The 17,812-nt window shown below is 43.9% G+C and overlaps 2 protein-coding genes across 3 annotated transcripts; one reads left to right on the top strand and one right to left on the bottom strand.

The window, feature by feature from the left end:
* Nucleotides 1-1,248: 1,248 nt before the first annotated feature.
* Nucleotides 1,249-13,266, top strand: UCHL1 (ubiquitin C-terminal hydrolase L1; the record flags this gene model as incomplete). 2 transcript variants are annotated; one of them, XM_081242764.1, is made up of 9 exons in its annotated part: nucleotides 1,249-1,313; nucleotides 1,433-1,444; nucleotides 1,864-1,992; nucleotides 4,766-4,916; nucleotides 6,887-6,972; nucleotides 7,049-7,096; nucleotides 7,942-8,008; nucleotides 8,902-8,960; nucleotides 12,849-13,266. In XM_081242764.1, 9 exons carry the CDS (start codon nucleotides 1,281-1,283, stop codon nucleotides 12,933-12,935), a joined length of 672 nt encoding a protein of 223 aa, XP_081098890.1. In that variant the 3' UTR covers nucleotides 12,936-13,266. The 2 variants fall into 2 exon arrangements, with proteins under 2 accessions (XP_081098890.1, XP_081098889.1); XM_081242763.1 differs by lacking the exons at nucleotides 1,249-1,313; nucleotides 1,433-1,444 and having other exon boundaries at nucleotides 1,774-1,992.
* On the bottom strand, nucleotides 11,259-11,759 carry LOC308619823 (translation machinery-associated protein 7-like). The gene has a single exon (XM_081239022.1). It carries the CDS (start codon nucleotides 11,734-11,736, stop codon nucleotides 11,542-11,544), a length of 195 nt encoding a protein of 64 aa, XP_081095148.1. The 5' UTR covers nucleotides 11,737-11,759; the 3' UTR covers nucleotides 11,259-11,541.
* Nucleotides 13,267-17,812: the final 4,546 nt, after the last annotated feature.

Genomic DNA, 17,812 nt, shown 5'->3' with positions numbered 1-17,812 from the left:
TATCTTGTTCTGAGCATAAGTGAAAAAATACCCAACCTTCTTCTTTTCTTAGGATTCAGCAAGCCCCACTTCATTCTGAGGTTTTGTTTTCCTGCACTATTCTTACAGAGTTTGTTCCACTTTTTTTTTTTTTTTTTTTTGCTGTACGCGGGCCTCTCACTGCTGTGGCCTCTCCCGTTGCGGAGCACAGGCTCCGGACACACAGGCTCCGCGGCCATGGCTCGCGGGCCCAGCCGCTCCGCGGCATGTGGGATCTTCCGGGATAGGGGCACGAACCCGTGTCCCCTGCATCGGCAGGCGGACTCTCAACCACTGCGCCACCAGGGAAGCCCTGTTCCACTTTTTATTCATTCTTAGGCATATGCTATTTGTTTCCATCTTTTGAATATGCTGGTAGAAAAAAAACCCAAACCCCACCTGAGATCATTAGAGAACAGTGGTTTTTAAAGTTGCCATTACCTTTCTTCTTCACTGGGAGTATTCTATTGTGAACTTAACGTTTTATTTTTCAAAGCCTCCCATTCCCTGAAAAAAATGCGTTTCCTTTTACAGCCTCTCATCCTGAAATTATACCTGTGTTTTTCCCTGGATATGTTTCCTAAAGTCTCCGACAGCCTACCTTCTCTGTGTGTCGTATTACAGCCACATCCCCCAGGTCTCTACCGCTTCCCCAAGACCAACCAATTCTTCCCTGGGAGTCACATTACATCAGCATCACTAATGCAATATGTGCTATATTACAGACTATGTTTTATTCTAGGCGGTCAATTAAAAACGAACCTCGGTGCTGGTTTGCTTTAACATGGAGGATGAATTATCTAAGGTCAAATGCAAACTGCTCCTAGATTTATATTCATGTTAAATATATACCTGTTGAATTTGGGCTTTTTCTCAGTGCTTCAGAGACTCTAAGCTTTCAGGTAACTGGGATGGTCGAAAGTGTGGGTTTCCAGAGACTTCGCAAAAAATCAGACTCCATTAAAAAGGACTGCTCCACACGGTCAAGGAACACCCACCAACAAAACCCATCTCCACAACCACCAGATTATCTCACCAGCAAGTGAGACTGCAAGGTTTGGGGGCTTGGCCGTACCACTCCGCGCTGCGCAAGGGGGGGGTTCGTGCCCATTTGCCGTTTCTCCTCGCTTGGTTTTGCCTCTGCTCCCCCTGCGCAGGCACCCATAGTGCGTCAGGCCGGTGCTTTATAGCTGCAGCCTGGGCGGCTCCGTTCTCTGTTTTTCCTCTTCTCTGGGCCGTGCATCCTGCTGTTGTTCGCGAAGATGCAGCTGAAGCCGATGGAGATTAACCCGGAGGTGAGCATCAGGTGCACTGTTACTCGGGGAGCGAAGGGCCGAGGGTCAGCCCTCACCAGGTAGCGGTATCAATGACTGCTTTTATCTTTGAATTTTTTTTCTTTGCATTTGCCTTTCAGATGCTGAACAAAGTGAGTGACGTCTCGGGCTGCCTCTGTCTCCCTCCCCCGGGAGCACCGAGGCGGAGGCGCCCACCGGCTCCGGCTGTTTCTTGGGGACCGAGCGGCGCCCTGCGCGCTCCGGAGGCGGCGGGGCTGGGGCGCGGCCGGGGTGCCCTCCCTCTGCCCCTGCCTCGGGGGCTGCGGTGACTGCGAAACCGGTCAGAGGTGGGATGGAGGAGGCTGCTAGGCCCGGGCGTCGCGGGAGCCACGTGTGGGCCGCGCTTTGTGCTGTGTCATTGCGCTCGGCTCGGGGGGGGGGCGGGGCCGGGCTCCTCCCAGGCCCGGGGAGAGGTGCGAGGATGCAGAGCCCGCCCCGCCTCCCCCGCCTCCCGGTAGGTGCCCGCCACTTGCCTGTCTCCGCGCCTGGCCGCCATGTTTTTTCCCCGCAGGTGCTGGCCCGGCTGGGGGTCGCCGGCCAGTGGCGCTTCGAGGACGTGCTGGGACTGGAAGAGGAGTCTCTGGGCTCGGTGCCGGCGCCTGCCTGCGCGCTGCTGCTGCTCTTTCCTCTCACGGCCCAGGTAGGGCGTGGGGCCCGGGGTGCGCAGGCGCTGCGCGCGCTGCCCCTAGACCAGAGTGAGGCATTGAGGACGGTGCAGGCTCTCCTCCCGTCCTGGCCTGGGCGCCCAGAGCTGGCACACTGCCCCTTCCTTGTGGCGGGTGGAGGGAGGAACTCGCACTTTCATGGTACCTACTCACTGGGCTGCTGTTGTAACAGAGTTTATTGCCTGGTCGTTCATCCATTCAGTATTGCCTTGAATTTGGAGGAGAAGCAGTATCTCAGTTCCATCATCCCAGTTATCCAGGAAGACAGTTCACCCTACTCATGAGTGCAGTTTGAGCCTAGGCTTTTTGGCAGTTTGAGCCAAGGAATGGCTGGCTGGTTGTTCCCCTTTAACGGCTGTGACGTGTCGTTTTATTGTTTGGTTCTCAGACTCCCACCTTGCTGTAAAATGGTGGGGGATGGGCTTGCCTAAACCACAAGAAAACAATAGGTTCTTTAATTTTCCACCTCTGCTGCCTGGGTCTTCAGTGGGTTCAGGGGTTTCTTCCCAACCCTTCACTCCCTACAACGTACACACTTGGATTTTAGTTTCTCCAATGTGTTTTTCTAAAGCTTAATCATTTGTGTGTGGTTCCTGTGTGAGAACCTCCCTTCTACCTCTCAGCCTCTTTCCTCTCTGGCCTTGTAGTTAAGTGAATAGGTGGGCATTAGACCAGTCTTGGAAATGCTTTTTCATTTCCCTTTAGATGGTCTTCCACCTGCAAGTGTGCAAGTATATATGTACCTCAAAGACTGAGCATCAGATATAAAAAGGTAGCTGGGGTAATTGTTGTCTTGGATGTGTGGAATCCCACTAATTAGCATGGTTTTGTCTATCGTATTGCTGCCACTCGACCCCTGATTGAGGAGTGGTTGAATTTTGCTTTAGTGAAACTTGGGGCATTAGCGTATACGGCATTGGTCCAAACAGAGTGAGCTAAACTGAAGCACCATCCTAATGCCGGGTGTTCTAGAAGCATCCTCAGCATAAACTAAGCCCTATGGGAAGTTCCAGGTGTTCCGCCTAGTAAATGGGCTAAGTATTGTGGGTTAAAAACACTTATTAAAGCTATTAGGATAGTCCCACTGACACGTTTGTTATTGCCAAAGCCTTTACTTAGGTGAAAATGGAGTTCACAAATAATTGCAAGTCAAATTAGCTTCCCCATTGATCAAATCAAATGCAATCTTTCTCTCTCATTTGAGCCTCTCCCAGAGGTTTCTTATTAGAGGAACCATGATGACTCGGAGGTTTTAGAGCAGCAGCACTCAAAGGCAAGGCCTTTGGGAGGCAGTGGTGCAGCGTGTTTGTCTTGCAAAAGCCCACTTCTCTCATTTTGCTGGATCAAGCAGATCTTGGTTAGTAGAACATTCTGGGTAGAATGTTTTATGTTTGAAAGAGCTCGATACTTTGTCTTTTCGCTCCAGTTCTATCAGATTTTACTGAATGCCTATTATGTGGCACAAAACACCTATTGGGCTAAATACTGAAGCAAATTACAAGAAAAGTCGAGGTTTATAGGTTGACTTCCAAACAAGCTAATGTTAATTTATAAAGCATCTAATTTTATCTACGAATATTATGAAATCCTAAATGGACTACTTTTAACACATTTTAAGGGATATTTACAGAAATGTCTGCATGCAAGAGCTCAAAAAACCCTAAAGGATGATGCTATCCCATTACAAAAAAATTAAACCTTTTTAGAAAAGTGAAAATCCTGAACAGTCAATGAGTAGCTCAATTCAAGGATCCAGTAGGTAGATACATGATGCTAGAACTTCTACTAGTTGGAGTTTAAGTTGATCTTGTGGGACAAGAGAGCTTATTCCTCTGATGGTACCACACACATGGCTTACTTCAGTTCTGTGTACAGTAATGCAAGGCTGCTAGAATTAGAAATATATCTACTTCTCGGGTTCCATACGGTTTATACCAGTAGTAAGACATTAGTGTTTCTATAGCATCAGCACTCTGCTTTTAACTGAGCAGTCATACCTTTAAGGTCTTTAGAACTTGTTAGTGAAAGGGCCAGACAAGCCCTCTATATTACTGTACAAAGAGATAATGCTTTGAGGACACTAGTCTCCTCAAATTGTATAGTTGTCAAGGAAAACAAGAGTTACATCTTCCTCTTGTAGGATGAAAAAGTTTTGTGAAATCACAGTCCAGCACCCCAGACCAGTTGTCTTTCCTTCCTAAAAAAGGATGAGGGAATAGTTAATTTCTTTAAATTGCTCCTTTCTTTAGTTAAGTTTTGTATTGTTTTGTTTTTGAAGAGACATGTATTTGGGCAGAATAGAAGTAGAACTTCAAAGAATAGTGAGGTATAAACTAGCTGGTGTTCTTGGGCATTCAACTGACCAGCGCTTGATTGGAATGCCTGTGTAAAAGTCGTTAGTGTTAAAGGAAGAAAATAACGAACTTGTCTGTTTTTCTGACTTCAGCACGCCATCCATTTCAAGCTAAAAGGTTGCAGTGGTGTCTAGACAAAGGCTTGGGCAATATCCAAGGCCGCTACTGCACTGCAGCATCAGGGTGGAGTGTCAGAACCTCTCAGAACCCCACGGGCTGACGTGGGCCTGGGTGGCAGACGGGCCATTCTCTGGGCGCCAGCCAGCACCTAGAACAAAGGCTCCTGGTCACATATCCCACTTCTGTTTCCATTTAGGTGCTAGAACTTACTGTGTTGCTGTCTGTTCTTTGCATTTTCATTTTGAGATGTAAAAATGTTTTTTTGCACTCAAAGCATGAGAACTTCAGGAAAAAACAGATTGAAGAGCTGAAGGGACAAGAAGTAAGTCCTAAGGTGTACTTCATGAAGCAGACCATTGGCAACTCCTGTGGAACCATCGGACTCATTCATGCAGTGGCCAATAATCAGGACAAACTGGAGTTCGGTGAGTGGGTTTTGAGGCCAGTCATCCTCTGGTTGACCTTTAATTAACTGTAATGCTTCCTTCCAACACCCGCAAGCCTCTGTTGGGCAAAGCCATTGCCTTAAATTTTTTGAAAATCTGCTTATGCAGATAGAATCAGTGGGTGAATTCTCATCGTTCCTCCCTTTTGAGGAAGGGAAGCGCATCCAAGAAACATAGTGTGGTTTCCTCCGCCTGGAGAGGCGGGGCGGGTGACAGTGCCGTTTTGTACTTGCCTCTCCACCTGGGTTCTTCATGTGCAGATCCTCCTGCTAGTCTTGACAATTCTAAAGAATTAGAGATGCTGTTAAGGCATAAAACGCCAACCTTCAGGACCTTTCTTTAATGGTGCTGTGTCTCATAAGCAACAGGAGAACCAAAACAGCCTAAAGCAGCAGGACACAGCACGAGGTCCTGCAGGGAGGCATAGCTGCAGGCTGGCACCTTGAGAGATCCATCTGTGAACAAAGCTTGGTCAGGAATTTTAGCTCGTCTCCAGTGGATGCCATGGAGGATAGAGAAGAGATGAGTCTCAGCCCTTAAGTTGTCAGAAGCGCAAGTAACAGCATTGAAATATGTTAAAATACACGGCATTGTGTATGATTTTGGCCAGGGGTCAGCAAACTTTCTTAAAAGGCCAGAGAGTAAATCTTTTAGGCCTTGAGGGCCATATAATCTCTGCCCTTGTAGTGCAAGAGCAGCCATAGACAAGATGTAGAGCAGTGGATGTGGCTGTGTTCCAATAAAACTTTATTAGGTGGCAGTAGTCTGCCAACTCCTGATTTAGACAATGGATGGGGGTGGCTGAGAATTGAATAAGTTCAACTAACAGTCCATGCTGTTGCTTGTAGCAGGTCAAATACTTTTTTTTTTTTTTTTTTAATTTAAACAAGGGAATTGTGGCCAAGATTCTACTCCTGGTATACTTCTGAAATTTAAAAAAAAAAAAAAAAGGCTTGTCTGGCCACAAAGGTCCAGATATTCTAGAAGTTGCTTTTTCAAATATTGACTTGAGTGAGTCATTAAAAAGTCATAGTTTGATCCTTTTTATTTCTTCTGTAGTTAGTATAATTTCTTTTAGAATACTGTGTTCCTGAGGTCACAGATACTGTAACTCTTCCATAAACATGGTCATGACGGTACCATCGGCTTAATCTGAGTCACAGCCCTCATAAAGTTGAGAGGATTCCTATAATTTCCAAATTTTAAATGGTCCCCATTTAACAAATTTGTTTAAGTTTAGAGCTGAAAGTTCAAATTGAGGTCTTTTGAAATACAAGTTGCTCTTGCATCCTAGACTCATCCACACTGAGCAATGGCAAAATGCTTATGCCAACCATCAGCTAGTTAGCTGTCTCTAGACCAGACTGTTAGGGTCTTTGTATTTCTATTTAAGATCTGTAGGTTGATGTCTCTCTGGATAACCATATTACTAAGATTGCATTTTCTACCCTGAAATAAAAGTCTTGGTTTGAGAACTGTTGATATTGATAGATTAGAATGTTATTGTTACATCATGTATGCAATAAACATTAATTGTGCATTGCTAAGTGCTGTAGATAAGAGCAATAGACAAGACAGTTTCTGCCTTTATGGCATTGAAAGTCTCACAAATACATGTTACCACTGGATCAGTGCTGTAACAGAGGTGGTAGGAGATCTGAGACGTGAGGGTGAGATGGAAGGTGGGGAGGGGTCGGGGGACAGGGAGGATGTGAGGAAGAGCTTGGCATGCTGGAGGAACTGAGAGTTCTCTGGCTTGAATGCAGTGAGAGGGGAGTGGTTGGAAAAAGAGGCTGGGGAAGAGGCACCGCTCATCCACATCCTCAGAGGCCATGGTAAAAAGTCAGGTTGCCACACGTGACAGACTATGCAGTGGCTTAAGTCAGCAATAAATGTGCAGCCATTTGCATTATATCGGTACTAACATATGCCTCTTTTTTTTTTTAAAGAGGATGGGTCAGTTCTGAAACAGTTTCTTTCTGAAACAGAGAAGTTGTCCCCTGAAGACAGAGCAAAATGCTTTGAAAAGAATGAGGTAGGAAGAGAACTTCTAGAGCATCGATTTTCAGTAACTCTGGAGGTTTTCATGCTAACTATTCTGTTTTCTGCAGGCCATCCAGGCAGCCCATGATGCTGTGGCACAGGAAGGCCAATGTCGGGTAAATACAAGTTAGAGCCAAGCTGTCCAGGTGTCACCCATGTTTCCCCAGAAATATGTGCAAGAACCTCTTACTGGAACACAGCACATGTTTCCACCCAAGGCTGATGAATGCCAGAAAATTCTACCAGAATAATGCCTTGACCAGACCTGTTCATAGAAATGGCTCTTCAAAATATCTAATTGGCAGTTGACACAGTCTTGAGTAAATTCAGGCTGGTAGTGTTTTATATAGATCCAAATGGGTCTAATAGAGTGAGTAGCGCCCCTCTTAATAACTGAACATTTCACATACTCTTCTCACAGTCTGTTGGCGAGCAAGCTGGACCAACAAGGACTAAAAGTTTCTAGATGACTTAAATGTACCATTAATCTGAACACAGCCTTCAAGTCAACTGTTGATGAGATTTAAGTCAGTGATAGTGTCTGTATAACTGCAGTTGACTCTGTCACATTCTAGTCATGACCTTGGGTGAAGTACTTATCCTCCCTAAGCCTTAATTTCCTCCTCAGTAAAAAGCAAGTCTTAGAGTTCTGAGAGTTACAGTATATCTACTTTAATGGTCTTAGAATAGTACCTAGTATATAAGAAATAAATATTAGCTATAATCATTTAAAATAATACGTAGGCAGGTTGGTTCAAGCATATTCTACTTAGAGAATTTATTTTTAACAAATTAAGTTCTGCTTATAAAATAATCATATTGCAAAATATGTGTATCAAATCAACAGGTTGTAGACCTTAAACTTACATGATGTTATGTCATTTGTATCTTAATTTTTAAATGCAGTTTATAATACAATAAAAAGTACTCGTTTTTGAAAAAATATATTGACTTTCTGCAGGTAGATGACAAAGTGAACTTTCATTTTATTCTGTTTAACAACGTGGATGGCCACCTCTATGAACTTGGTACGTTTCACTCCAGTTTTGGAATCTAATATAGATGCGTGCATTCTCTCAGACATAATTCCTCTTACAGTACTGGTGTGTGACTTTATGGCAGCACTTAGTATATCCATTTATGAAGCCAGAACACTGAGGTATTCTCAAGGGGGCACTTAACCTTTATCATGCCCAGAGCACCTCGCTCAGGAACCTGGCCTGCGGGATGAATGGCTTTAGTCACAAACCAGTAAAGAGAACTGATCAGCCAGTTCAAAGTATACACGTTCAGATTTTCTCTTTCCACCTTCCACTATTAGCATCACCAGTATAAGGTCTCCACCGCCATCCTTTCCAGGCAAGGAATACTTTTGGAAGGAGGTAAATGCCTAAACACAACCTGGTTTGTGTAAAAAGAATTCAGACATGTCCATCTCTGTATTAAGAAGAGTCATCTCCTTTGTATTAATGGAGAAAGACTTGCAGCTGTGTCATCTCAAGCCGAGATACTACCTATGACAAGCAAGGGCAAAGAAAACTTGGGGCCGCTCAGCAGTCATTGAGGGGCAAATGAAATCTCAAGGATCCTTTTTCTTCCCTCCACCTTCCCTGTACCTCATAGACTGCTTCTGACTTTTGCTTTGTGGTCCTTCCCAAGAGATGGGCACAAGCCCTCCTAGTAGGGTAGCTAGTTTGGCCTTGTGTGGTCTTGTGGTCTTGGTGCTTAGATGAGAATTGCCTGGGGTGGATATCTAGGAACACTTGAACCTCATTTCCAGCCTATTGCTTCATAACCAGCCTAACCTTTGTGGGAGTGGCAGTGGTATTTGGAAGAATCTAAAACCTGCCTTTAAGCTGGACAAGCACAGTAGACAGAAAACGTGCAGAGAAAATTGACATGCCTGGCTTTTTCGTTACAGATGGACGGATGCCTTTTCCGGTGAACCATGGCACCAGTTCAGAGGGCTCACTGCTGCAGGTAGTCTTTGGAATCCATTTCCACTAGGGCCCATATTTCTTTAGCCAGTTTTGTCTACTCTAAAGTGCAAACCTTTTTTTTTTTGGCCTCTCACTACTGTGGCCTCACCCGTTGCGGAGCACAGGCTCCATATGCGCAGGCTCAGTGGCCATGGCTCACGGGCCCAGCCGCTCCGCGGCATGTGGGATCTTCCCGGACCGGGACACGAACCCGCGTCCCTTGGCATCAGCAGGTGGACTCAACCACTGTGCTACCAGGGATGCCCTAAAGTGCAAACCTTTTTCAGTACAGGCCGCATCAATCTGGAATAAGAGCAGTCTTTAGGGCTTAAAGATCATCTCAGTAAGTCTGTCTGCTTTATTTTATAGCAAATAGTTTTAAACAGCATCCTTTAGAGCAGCCCTGCCTAATCTGTATCGCGTGCTTTCTTTAGCCCACAGTTTGATTTAGCCTGAAAGCCATTGTTTATTTCCTTGTGGGATTAAGGTGACTCTTGTCCTCTTGTCAGATTACATCATAGCCAGTGACTCAGACTCATGGAACAGCAACCCAAGCCTTTCCTAGTCCCTCTCTGACTGCTGGATTTGGGTCAGTCTTGTAGTCCCTCTCTGACTGTGGATTCTGGTTAGGCAGTTAACTCTGTGATGGTTTTCTTCCCACACGGTCGGTCCACTGTTAACAAGTCAAAGGAAGCAAATTCAAAACATGCCTGACCAGAACTTTACGATCCAGGGTAACCGTCCTGGTAAAAGTGACGGCAGAAATCTCTTAATTCTGAACACGAGTTGGTAGACTAGTCCTCTTCCCTCTAAAAATGAATCTCTAGAGTTTAGTCAGTTTGCTGTTAGAAAGGAAAATGGCTTGTGATAAAATTAAAAAGGACGTTAAGGTATAATTACTTCATTTGTCATAATAACAGCTAAACTTTTTTGCGTGCTTCTTGTGTGTAGACCGGGGGTTGGCAAACTTCTTCTGTGAAGAGCCAGGAAATATTTTAGGTTTTGTGTAGCATATGGGCTCTGTTGCAGGTATTCATTTCTGCTGTGACAGTTCCAAAGCAGCCCCATAGGCAGTGTCTGAATGAATGTATGGCTGTGTTCCACTAAAACTTCATTAACAAAAACAGGTAGCAGGTTGGATTTGGCCCACAGACTGCAGTTTGCTGACTCCATGCTAGATGCTGTTCTAAGTTAGTTAACCTCTATGGACTCCTTTTAATGATGCTCTGAGGTAGTTAGTATTACTTACATTTTACAGATGAGGAAGCAGAGGTGCAGAGGTAAGTGATGCCCAAGGTCAATGGCAAACTACAGAATCATGGTTCAAATCTAGACAGTCTGTCTCTAGAGTCTGTGCTCTTAGCCACTGTACAATACTACCTTTATAGTAGACCTGTGTTTGGAACATCACAGACCTGATGACCTCAAGGTACTAGTGGACTAAATTATGCAGTCCTAGGAGGGACAGTCACTTTCTCTAGCCTGCTGTCCTATACACCTGAGATCAGTCAGAGCTAATTCTTGGATATACTAGGGGTAAATGAGAAGAGTGATATGGAATGAGAACTAGACCTAGAGAAACAGAATGGGGATTTGCATGAGAGTCAGGATTCACTTAACGGGAGAGAATTAAGAACAGGGGCAGAATTTCTGGTTATGACCTGTCTGGAGGAAAGATTCTGGTCCATCTAATAAAGCTTCCTAGGTACTACCAACTCCTATCAAACACTACCCTAATACAGGCACACCTCACATTGTGGGTTCAGTTCCAGACCACTGCAGTAAAACAAATATCACAATAAAGAGGAGTTTTGAGTTTTTTTGCTTCCTACTGCATATAAAAGTTATGTTTACACTATACTGTAGTCTGTTAAGTGTGCAATAGCATTATGTATAAAAAACCAATGTACATACCTTAATTTAAAATATTGTTAAAACAATGCTAACCATCATCTGAGTGTTCAGTGAGTCAGTCTTTTTGCAGTAGTAGCATCAAAGATCACTGATCACAGATCACCATAACAAATATGATAATAATGAAAAGTTTGGAACATTATGAGAATTACCAAAATGTGACCCAGAGACATGAAGTGAGCCAGTGCTGCTGGAAAAGTGATGCCCATAGACTTGCTCCGTGCAGGATTGCCACAAACCTTCAATTTGCCAAAAAATAAAAATGGAGTATCTGCAAAGCACAATAAAGTGAAGTGCAATAAAATGAGGTATGCCTGTACCATAAAACGTGCTCTGCATAGGATACTTAAAACTTACGTGAGTAGAATTTATGAGGTGTGGGGAAGGTAAAACTTTTTTTGTTTAAAAAAAAAAACCCACAGAATCTCATTTTAAATTAATTGACTAGAAAATAGCATCTTAATTAGTGGAAATTCTTATCCTAAGTAAGGCTGGTTCTATATGGTTAGAGATTTTTTTTTTTTACAAAAGTTTATTAAATGTACAATAGGTTCCAAGACAACACTTCATTCTAGCTATAGGTGGCAACAGATGTTGTGGCAGGGAATCCAGATGTTTAAACAGGAATGGAACTAAGGATCATCATTGCCTCAGGCACAAGGAACAGCTTACTTTTTGCCAGATTTCTTAATTGCACCTGTGGCCAGGGGGCCTTTCCCCGTGGCCTTCGCTTTTAGCTCCTCAAGTTTCTTTTGCTCCTCCTCCTGCTTCTGCTTGAATGCCTTATCTTCCTCGTCCATCTCCTTGGCTGGCTTCTTGGGCTGCTTCAGGGGCTTCTTCTTGCCACCTTTGCGGCCTGACATGGCGCCTGCCGCCCCTTCCTCAGACCCTGCCATCGGGTGCCTAGAGATGTTTTAGGTTGTCTAAACTATACCCCGAATTAACTTGTTAAATTGGTGAGAAAATCCATAAACAACCCAAGTATCCTAAACTTGAGTGAGTTAGGTCACTGCCTCTCGTCTATATAGGAGATGGCTGTTGTTACAGGCACATCCTTAACATTAATCAACAGCATGGGTCCTAAAGGAAAGTGGCTTTGGGGAAGGCAGGTCTGGGATATCAATATATTAAAAATTCTGATAGAATAAAATGTAGATATTACTCTAGATCCTCTTCAGTTTTTCTAAGTGGTTTCAAAGCAGAAACAAAACCCGGGTGGGGTTGATGCTTTTTTCAGGGCCAGAACTCATTATCAGGTTGGTGTTTTTTAGGCCTTGGGAGCTGATGTTCCGTGACTGTTCTCTGTCATAGCATATCCACTGTCCTCTTGAAGGTCTCGTATTTAACGTTGGTGGGGCTTTCTTTCCACTGGACTTTTTACAAATTGAACAGTGACTGATATTCTGATCACAAGGCATTTAAACCCCAGAATTTCTCAAGTAACATTGGGGTCAGTTTTCTATTCCCAATCTTTGTAATCTAGGGCTTAGAATTAGTAACACATGTCATTCCCTAAATATGTAGGAGTCCATCACTTATCTGTACTTGGAATACCAGGTATTTAAACTTCAAGCCTGTTTTGTAAAATGTTTACTTGAAATAAGTCTGTCTTTACTCTGGGAATTTCCGAGTTAGAACTTTTTCCTTATGGAAGAGAAATCAATTTTTTATCTCTGGATTTGAGGGAAAGAGCACCAAGAGTATAGTTTTCTTGTCAAAACCAGGCACGAGGTGGCAGAAGCACCAGAGCATTTGGTAGAAAGAATAAAGGAATCAAAGCTTCTGAAGCTGGGTTTGTGACATGGGTCCTTCTTTCCCATCACCTGATTTTTTTTCCTCTTAAGCCCTGGTTTTCAAGTTTATTGGGAGGTTTAAAGTGGGTCAGGTAATAGACCTTACTGATACTTTCCCCTTGAAGCTTTCATTTTGAGCTTCTGCTGTTTAGACCTTAATTCGTGACATTCCTCCTTCTCAGGACGCCGCCAAGGTCTGCAGAGAATTCACTGAGCGTGAGCAAGGGGAGGTCCGCTTCTCCGCCGTGGCCCTCTGCAAGGCAGCCTAATGCCTCGTGGTGGGGCACTTCGCTTTCTCCCCCCTTTCCTTCATCGTGAAAGTATATCCCTACCTATGTGGTCTAAATGCTTCAGTACTTGTAGAGCACAGCTGTTCTCCTTCGGTTCCGCAGATACGCACTTACCGCAACTTCGCCCACGCACTAGCAGAGCTCCATCGAGCAAGTTTGGTGTCACCCTCTGATGGCTAAGCATTCCCCTCACTGTATGTCTTATACCTCAGTATCTAATGCTTTAATGGCTACTTTGGTTTCTGTCTGTAAGCTAAGGCCTTGGATGTGGTTTGTCCTTAAAAGGAATAAAATTTTTCTGCTGATAAGAGATGAGCCTAAACTGGTTTTCATTTTTCCTTCCCCCAGTATATCCCAAATTATCATAGTAATTACATATATATCTTCCATATAAGAACTTACACAGTACAGGTAAGAAAACTACCATACAAATATTATCGGTTTAGTGTGTTTCTACACTTTTTTCTATACATTTATGTTACTGTGTGTACCTGTAGACTTAAAAAAATTAAATACTTTATTTTTTGGAACAATTACTTCTATTGAAATATAGTTGATAATAAATATTATATTAGTTTCAGATGTACAACAGAGTGATTTAAGTACATCATGAAATGATCACCATAAGGCTAGTAACCATCTGTCCCCTTACAAAGTTATCGCAGTATTAGTGACCATATTCCTTATGCTATAAGAATGATTTCAGGGCCTCCCTGGTGGCGCAGTGGTTGAGAGTCCGCCTGCCGATGCAGGGGATGCGGGTTCGTGCCCCGGTCTGGGAGGATCCCATATGCCGCGGAGCGGCTGGGCCCGTGAGCCATGGCCGCTGGGCCTGCGCATCCGGAGCCTGTGCTCCGCAACGGGAGAGGCCACAACAGTGAGAGGCCCGCATACCGCAAAAAGAAAAAAAAAAAAAAAAAAAAAAAGAATGATTTCAGATTTACAGAAAAATTGAGAAGATACTAGAGTTCCCATATACCTTTCATTCGTTTCCCCCATTACATCTTACATTAGTATGATACATTTGTAACAATTGATGAACCATTATTGACAATTCTATTGACTAAAGTCCATACCGTATTCAGATTACCTTGGTTATTACCTAATGTCTTTTTTCTTTGGGAGGATCCCATCCAGAATACTCTTTAGGCTGTTCTTGGCTGTGACAGTTTCTCAGGCTTTGCTGTTGATGATTTTGACAGTTTCAAGGAGTACTGATCAAGTATTGTGTAGGATGCCCCTCTTGGGATTTGCCTAATGTTTTCTCATAATTAGACTAGTGTTATGAGTTTTGGGGGAGGAGAACCACAGGTAAAGTGCTGGTCTCATCACGTCATATCAGGGTACATAGCGTCAACATTCCTTATGGTTAATGTTAACCTTGATCACCTGGCTGGTTGGCGTTTGTCAGGTTTCTCCAATTAAAGCTACTTTCCCCACCCTACAGCCCTCTATTATATACTGGAAAGAAGTCCGTGCACAGCTGACCCTATAGGAGTAGGGGGTTGAATTAAGCTCTACCTTCTTGAAGGTGGAGTATCTATATAAATTATTTGGAAATCTTCTGCAAGGGAGATTTGTCTCTTATCCCCTATTTATTCATTTATATCAGTATGAACTCATGGCTATTTTATACTCTGGGTTATAATCCAGTACATTTTGTTCAAATTGTTCTAGCTTTGGCCATTGAGAGCTATTTCATTCGGCTCCTGTGTCCCTTTGACATACCCCAATCGATGTGGGTTTTGCTTTTTTTTTTTTTTAGCGATAGTTTACTTTCCAGAAATTAGTTTTTTTTTTTTTTTTTTTTTTTTTTGCGGTATGCGGGCCTCTCACTGCCGTGCCCTCTTTCGCCGCGGAGCACAGGCTCTGGACGCGCAGGCTCAGCGGACATGGCTCACGGGCCCAGCCGCTCCGCGGCATGTGGGATCTTCCCGGACCGGGGCACGAACCCGTGTCCCCTGCATCGGCAGGCAGACTCTGAACCACTGCACCACCAGGGAAGCCCCAGAAATTAGTTTTTTAAAAATCAGTGTCATTGGGGGCCCGGATGGTGGCTGGAAACGGGGCTTCCTGGGAGGAGGAGGGCACCGGTGGGGATGCAGCAGCTCCACAGCCCCAATCCCTGACGAGTGCGCCCGGGGCTCGTCTCGAGGCTGCCTCTGGTGCGACTGAAGGCCTTGGTGAAGGCGGACCCCGACGTGATGCTCGCGGGACAGGAAGCCAGCTTCATTTTGGCACGAGCCATGGAACTGTTTGTGGACACCATAGCAAAAGATGCCTACTGTTGAGCTCAACAAGGGAAGAGGAAAACCTTTCAGAGGAGAGATTTGGGTAATGCAATAGAAGCTGTGGATGAATTTGCTTTTCTGGAAGGTACTTTGGATTGATTGCTGAGCTGGGCAGTTTTGTGAGCCTGTACCTGCATCCTTCAGCTAGGCCCTCTGCAGGCCTCAGCTTTGAAGAAGAGTCTTTGGAATACTGAACTTACACACTTTTCCTGTTCTACCTTCACCGAAGCCTGGATAAGCAGAGATCTCACCTGTTAGCTTTTCTTTGTAAGGTCTTGCACTACTTGTGTCTTCCATTTCTGGCCTGGATGCAGCTGCTGCTGCTTGTGGTAGATACATAGAAAATGATTTTGTAGGTTGCTTAATAAATGATAAGGACCAAATGAAAGTTTCTGATCAACCTCAAAAAAAAAATCAATGTCTTTGCCATTTGTTAAACCCTAACTATTTTATAGATTATGATACATTAATATGTAACTTACAGGCTTGCATTAAATGTTAAATGACATTTGTTCTCAACAATTGATACTTGAATATAACAGTTACTCTCTAGTAACAGGGATTAAGCACTGTGGGGAAGAAACCCCCAGACCTCCTGCTCTTAGTGTGATCCTCACAGAAGAGCTTTATCCTGTCTGTTGCCAGGAGCCCAGGTAGCTTGGGTTTCAGCTGCCTTAAAGTTTTCAACTCTGACTATTCTATGGTGATAATACTTCTGATTCCAACTTCTAAGTGAAGGATATTTTGGTTCCTAGGGGGAAAGTGATCACTACTATTCCTTCTAATGTAGAAAACTAAATACATGGTGACTCAGGTGATTCTAATTGCTTGGAGTTGAAGCCAGAGGGATGCACTTTCAGTTCTAATTTGGTGTGTGACTTTCATGCAGTCACCTTGGAGATCGACTTAGGGGAAAAGAAACAGAACAAGCCTCCTTCCTGCTAATAAGAGCTGGTGAAAATACTACTTTTGGTCTCAGGAGTACAATTATACCACTAAGTGTAGCTGTAAGACTTTATGCATGAGAAGCATTATTAAAATGCTCACAAACTCCTAACACACCTTAGCATGTCACACCATGGAGGGTCATGTAATGGCTGTTGTATGTGGGAGATTGCAACCCTAGAGGTGCAGAGAAATCTCAGTTTTACTGAGGAAACACAGGTTAGTTTACATGCCCAAATTCTCACTGCTAATTACTAGGGAAATCGCTTGAGACCGTGGACTGACCACCTAGAGGTAGCTGTCCTCGGGAGTCAATATTATAGACTTCAGGGCTTATCAAATGTCTTTGACCTCCACTCTGCCTCTCGGTAACTTTGGGCAAAGAAATTTCCCTCTCCCACGTCTTCATTGTTTCACGTTAAAATGGACAACACAGAGTGAAGATGTGTTGGGAAGGGCCTGGCTTCTAGAAGTTTCCCTCTAGTACCAACATCTTCCCTACTGCTCTCCCTGAGACCTCAGCCATGTGTAACCCCATGGGGTAACATCAACTTTGTATTCTATGTGAGGGCAGTGCCCCCTGGAGTTGTGCAACTCAAGAGGTTCTTGTTTCTCCAATAAACCCTATTAATTGACATCTTGGATTTATCAAAGATCATGTCCAGTTGGCTTATTCTTTAGAATGTTACTAATCTTTGGCAATGAAAGTAATTTTGGTTTTTTTAATTGAAGTACAGTTTGCTGTACAATATTATGTAAGTACAGGTGTACAATATAGTGATTCATAATTTTTAAAGGTTATATTCCATTTATAGTTATTATACAATATTGCCTACATTCCCCTTGTTGTACAACATATCCTTTTATTTATTTATTTTTGGCTGTGTTGGGTCTTCGTTGCTGTGTGTGGGCTTTCTCTAGTTGTGGCAAGTGGGGGGTACTCTTCATTGCAGTGCGTGGGCTTCTCACTGCAATGGCTTCTCGTTGCAGAGCATGGGCTCTAGGTGCGCGGGCTTCAGTAGTTGTGGCATGTGGGCTCAGTAGTTGTGGCTCACAGGCTTTAGAGCACAGGCTCAGTAGTTGTGGCGCATGGGCTTAGTTGCTCCGCAGCATGTGGGATCTTACCGGACCAGGGCTCGAACCCGTGTCCCCTGCATTGGCAGGTGGATTCTTAACCACTGTGCCACCAGGGAAGTCCCTACAACATAGCCTTGTAGCTTATTTTATACCTAATAGTTTGTACCACTTAAGCCCCTACCCCTATGTTGTCCCCCGCTTCCCTCTCCCTAGTGGTAACCACTAGTTTGTTCTCTATACCTGTGAGTCTGCTGCTTTTTTGTTATAGTCACTAGTTTGTGTACTTTTTTAGATTCCGCATATAAGTGATATCATACAGTATTTGTCTTTCTCTGTCTGACTTATTTCACTCAGCATAATACACTCTAGGTTCATCCATGTTGTTGCAGATGGCAGAATTTCATTTTTTTAATGGCTGAGTAATATTCCATTGTATAAATATATATATGTACCACATCTTCTTTACCCATTCATCTGCTGGACACCTAGGTTGCTTCCATACTTAGGCAATTGTAAATAATGCTGCTATGAACATTGGGGTAC

Source organism: Mesoplodon bidens (genome assembly GCF_964165515.1).
Source record: "Mesoplodon bidens genome assembly, chromosome: 1".
NCBI lineage: Eukaryota > Metazoa > Chordata > Mammalia > Artiodactyla > Ziphiidae > Mesoplodon > Mesoplodon bidens.
The sequence above is the reverse complement of the archived record's forward strand: the minus strand, read 5'-3'. Positions and strand labels throughout refer to the sequence as shown.

Coding starts and splice junctions, on each gene's coding strand:
- LOC308619823 (XM_081239022.1), bottom strand. CDS start 11,736: ATGTCAGGCCGCAAAGGTGGCAAGAAGAAGCCCCTGAAGCAGCCCAAG.